The sequence below is a fragment of the Sinocyclocheilus anshuiensis genome, unplaced genomic scaffold (genome assembly GCF_001515605.1).
Source record: "Sinocyclocheilus anshuiensis isolate Anshui unplaced genomic scaffold, SAMN03320099.WGS_v1.1 scaffold982, whole genome shotgun sequence".
Taxonomy (NCBI): Eukaryota; Metazoa; Chordata; class Actinopteri; order Cypriniformes; family Cyprinidae; genus Sinocyclocheilus; species Sinocyclocheilus anshuiensis.
In genome coordinates this window covers 323510-328517 of record NW_015539879.1, presented here as the reverse complement: position 1 = coordinate 328517, position 5008 = coordinate 323510, and the positions used below count along the sequence as shown (strand labels likewise).

Below are 5008 nucleotides of genomic sequence, written 5' to 3'. Positions count from 1 at the left end.
AGTAAGTCTTCTACAGGAACATGATCTTGTAGTAAATGGCTTTGTGATGAGTAATAAATTCCACCTTCAGTAAATGAGGAAACTAAGGACTAATGTTAATGGAATTTAGGAGGTTGGCATTAGGTCAAGTGTTGACAATTTACATTTATCATACATTCTAAGTAAGGCTCATTTAATTCTTTGAAACTTAGATTTTTCCCACCCATTACATAATTATGAAGTGTTGCCTTTTGAGCATCGTTTCAGAGTCCCAGGAGGTAGAACAACACAATTTATTGAACTCTTCATAGGTATTTTTATTAGTTGTAACTGTCTGTCACCATGCTGCAAAACTAGGTTCCCCTTAAGAGGACAATAAAAGCAAACAAGGAAACAAACAAAATACACATACTGTGTAGGCTATATAAGCACTACATAACTGTAATGGTCTTTCTAGGTGATCTATTAACCCTGGTGATCTATTGACATGAGGTAGGTCTACTATGAAAATTCAGTTGAGAATGCCTAAATATTAATTATAAATCCACCATTTTTAAGACCACCCCAAGCCCAATGTCTGAAGAGAGTGAAAAATTGGGCCTTGAAGGGTCTAGATTTGAAAGACGGGCCACACGTCGTCACTTCAGAAAAGTGAAGCCAAAATATCCCAAAGATAGCCACTGCTGTTGATGATGTCATTTGGAGTCAAAGTCCGCGCAGTAGTGATCTTGAAGCGGAGCCATGGTATCAAGGTCCCACAGACTGATAGAATTGATTTTTTCCATATTACTTTCTGACAAAAATTGTTACTGCTAGTAAAGATCACTTGCCTTTTCCCACATGGCTAAAGTTAAGCTAGTTGTCTTAGCTTGCCAATAACATATTTACTAAAGAGCTTATAAAGAACATCTTTAACTTACCAAACAAACTAAAATAGTCCCTCAGATCCCTTAGTACAGTTTACTGCAGAACAACTCATTTTGTCAGTGTGTAACACCACAGATATGGAAAATTAAAAGTTAAAGTTAAAGCTTGATTCTCTTCCCGAAGCTCCTGAAAGAAGTCTGCCAGTGCCTCTGTGACTGAAGCTGTCAATCATGATATCACACCCCCTTTTTATAGCATCAAAGCACTAAAACCAAACTTGTTAGAAAAATGAACATTTAAAGGGTTAGTTCACAAAAATGAAAATTCTGTCATTAATTTCTCACCCTTGTGTCGTTCCAAACCCGTAAGACCTTCGTTCATCTTCAGAACACAAATTAAGATATTTTTGATAAAATCTGAGAGCTCTCTGTCCCTCCATAGACAGCAATGCAACTGTAATGTTCCCAAGTCCAGAAACGTAGCAAGGACATCGGTAAAATAGTCCATGTGACATCAGTGGTTCAACCGTAATTTTATGAAGCTATGAGAATACGTTTTGTGTGAAAAGAAAACAATAATAACAATTTATTCAACAATTCTTCTCCCAGAGTTACCGTCTTCCGCCATTTTGGAGAGTACCCCAGAAAATAATCAACGTAGTTTACGTTTAGTAGAAAGAGTGCGCATGCTGAACGTAAACAACGCTGATTACGAGTAATTAATGACAGAATTTTCGTTTTTGGGTTTACTAACCCATTAAACATGCATCAGCGTGATAAAAACTAAAATGTCAAAAACATCTTTGTGGAAAAAAAAATTACTTGGTGTAATTTTATTTATTTTTGTTCACGTCTCTTTAATTTACATGGAGAGGGTGGAGTTTATGACCTATTCTGTAGATAGCCACTAGGGGGCGATCAAAATATTTTGACCTCACTTTTCAGGATGTGTGTGGTGCACTTGGTCTTAAGGGGGTCTAGTCTTGAAGGGTCTGATTTTGACTGCACCTCTGATTCCAACCAAGCCATAATTGAGTATAAGACATCAGTTTGCGTTAGTACAGCCAACACAAAAACATCTTTGTGGAAAAAAAAATTACTTGGTGTCATTTTATTTATTTTTGTTCACGTCCCTTTAATTTACATGGAGAGGGTGGAGTTTATGACCTATTCTGTAGATAGCCACTAGGGGGCGATCAAAATATTTTGACCTCACTTTTCAGGATGTGTGTGGTGCACTTGGTCTTAAGGGGGTCTAGTCTTGAAGGGTCTGATTTTGACTGCACCTCTGATTCCAACCAAGCCATAATTGAGTATAAGACATCAGTTTGCTTTAGTACAGCCAACATGATCTGGGGCCCGTTCTTCGTACGTCGCTAACTCAGTTAGCTGGATTTGATTGTTGACGATTTCGCTTGATCTTGGATTGTTTGGTTCTTCAAAGCTCATCCCGGAGTTGCTGTCATAGCAACAGGTCCGTACGCTTAAACCTGCTCGGGAGCAGGCTTATTTCATGTAAACAGGATTAGATCGCATCTTTGTAAGCAGAATTGATACTTAAAATCTGTCCCAGCCACTGCTACTTTATTACAAGAGTACCCTACTGATCCACGGACAATAATTTACAATAATAATAATTTAAAAATTAATACAAAATATATTATAATGTTGTGTAGTCACCTATAATACTATAGACAGCCAGGTTTACTCGTTGAAAAATGTATTCGTGATGAAATAATTACTTTATAATTGTATTGGAGTCTTACACTCATGGCTATACAGTTAATCTGAGCCGTGCATTAATTTGAGTGATGACAGATATTATGGGAGTGGCTTGATGGAGCGCAGGAGATGCAGATAACTTGATCTTGACCCTTGAGAAAGTTTAATTAATGCCGTCACGTAACAAATCTGTTTCAAATATAAAATTAAATGAATTGCTAATTACAACATTGAAATAAAAATGTAAAGCCTGTACAAATACTAGAAATCGTGAATATAAATAATTGGGAATCATGTACAAATTTTCAAATAAAATAAACTGTGCACATTTCATTTATTTATTTATTATACCATCTATGTAGTTTTGTTCACTTGGCTGTTTTCTTATAAAAGTCCAGAAATTTTACATCTATTAAGTTGAAATATTAAATACATCTAATACATCTGCCAATGTATTAAGCGAGGTATGAAGAACGGACCCCTGGTTTGACCTAAAAACTTAATTAAGTTTAAACAACTTAATTTTAATTTCAAAGTTTTGGTGATATTACATGGTCAAATTACTTCCACAAATTTTAAATTGAAGATCTGGAATCTTTCAAATCATCTCAGATGTATTAAGCGAGGTATGAAGAACGGACCCCTGGTTTGACCTAAAAACTTAATTAGGTTTAAACAACTTAATTTTAATTTCAAAGTTTTGGTGATATTACATGGTCAAATTACTTCCACAAATTTTAAATCTGACTTCCATCCTACTCAGACATGTCCATGCAAATGGTTGCATTATTTTTTGAGTACTGGTCATTTATTTCACTTTAGTAGGAACAAATAAAACATTCCAATTCCAGTATTAACAACTGTTTAATATAAAAGTAGTGGCAACTTTTGTTTGGTCCAAATCATTTGGTAATCATGAACATCATCTGTGCACAAACAAATAAAAAAATTTGCAGGCTCTTAGCGGGACATTTCTCTTAAACAAAATAAAACACGTTCAATTTATGAATGTGGATTTTAGAGGACTGATCCTCTAAACTGAATACAGTGCTTCACAATTTATGTGAAAATGAGTATCCATAGATTTAGTGTTGCCAAAAACACATCACATGACACACACACCATGGATGAAAAAAAAAGATGTTTTCCAAGTTATTTTGTAAGTAAATATGTGGTTTTACTTTCAAAAAGAACAACAAAAAAAAAAAACATGAGAAATTTCAACAACACTCATTGCCAGTTTACTTGTGTCCACCTAGCTAAAACTAACGCCATTCTTGCTTGGGCTGTTGTTTTAAACATACATTTTTATCTAGGTGTTTCTAATAAACTGCCAACTGTCAAGAGCACAGCTGCTCAATTGTATGCACAACTTAACTTTTTCACATCACATTTGAATTTGATGACAGTAACCTAATTCATCACGGTTTTAATACAGCAGTTTGTTTTTTAGAGACATTACCTTTGGGCAAGTTTTCATATCATCCAGCTCAAGGAAGATCTTTTGAAATGCCTCAAAAGTGTTTTTCAGTTCTTTTGGGTAGCTGAGGTTGAGTGCATATATTAGCCCCATTAGCAATGCACAGGCCCTGGATACGTCCAGGTCTTGCTGGACTTCTGTTCCCTCAATCACAATCCTTGCACTGGCTGGTTCTGATATCGTGGAACCTCTAGTTATAATAATCTTCATCACTTCATTGGCAATATCCCCACCATCCTAAGCAGGTCAAAATCAATGTCAGTTTAAGTTATCGTATTTGAAAATCAGATTAACACAAAGTACAGTATGTCTAACTTACCGAATGTTCTTTAAACAGATCTTCCTCATTTTCTCGGAGATATACTACTAAGGAACGGATAGCAGCCTCTCTCCTGCTTTCCAAAGAATAATCCTGTAAAGGAAAAAAAGTGTTAGACTGCTTGTCCATCGAAATGGGTTTTTAAATACACGACTCTTAAAAAAAAGACTTAAAATTGAGGTTCATCACTAAACTGTACCAATTATTGATTTCTACCCAGTTTAATTAAAATCACATAATTGATCATTAAAATAATAATAATTTTATTATTAATTTGAAATTGTATTTCTGGCCACCCATCAAATATTCCAATATTCACACTATAGCGACACAAAAAGAACAACAGACAGACTTCCTTAAAAATAATTTTTCTGTAGGATCTAGTAGATAATGTTGTGATTTCAACATTCTCACAAACAAAATTTACATTATTTGCCATTCTTAACTCTGTTGAAGTGCAGGTGGAAGAGTACAAAATTAGAGGTATTTCAATGTGCTTAGAAGGACAGTGTTTCTAGCTGCAAACAGGCTCTGAAAGACAATGTTTGTTTGTGTTTTGTGTTTGTATTATGAACTTCTGGAAAGCTGCCTTGACACAATGTGCATTGTTAAAAGCATTCTGCAAATAAAGTTCACTTGACT

General features: G+C 35.0%; 1 protein-coding gene across 2 annotated transcripts in view; it reads right to left on the bottom strand.

Moving 5' to 3' along the window:
- Nucleotides 1-3550: 3550 nt before the first annotated feature.
- The window catches only part of LOC107685387 (uncharacterized), a 9338-nt gene continuing 7880 nt past the window's right edge, over nt 3551-5008 (bottom strand). For both annotated transcript variants that reach the window (XM_016481953.1, XM_016481954.1), the window contains exons 5-6: nt 4367-4459; nt 3551-4284 (exon numbers count right to left, since the gene is read on the bottom strand). In XM_016481953.1, coding sequence (XP_016337439.1) covers nt 3997-4284; nt 4367-4459 — 381 coding nt within the window. In that variant the 3' untranslated portion in view covers nt 3551-3996. The remainder of the gene's footprint in view (nt 4285-4366; nt 4460-5008) is intronic.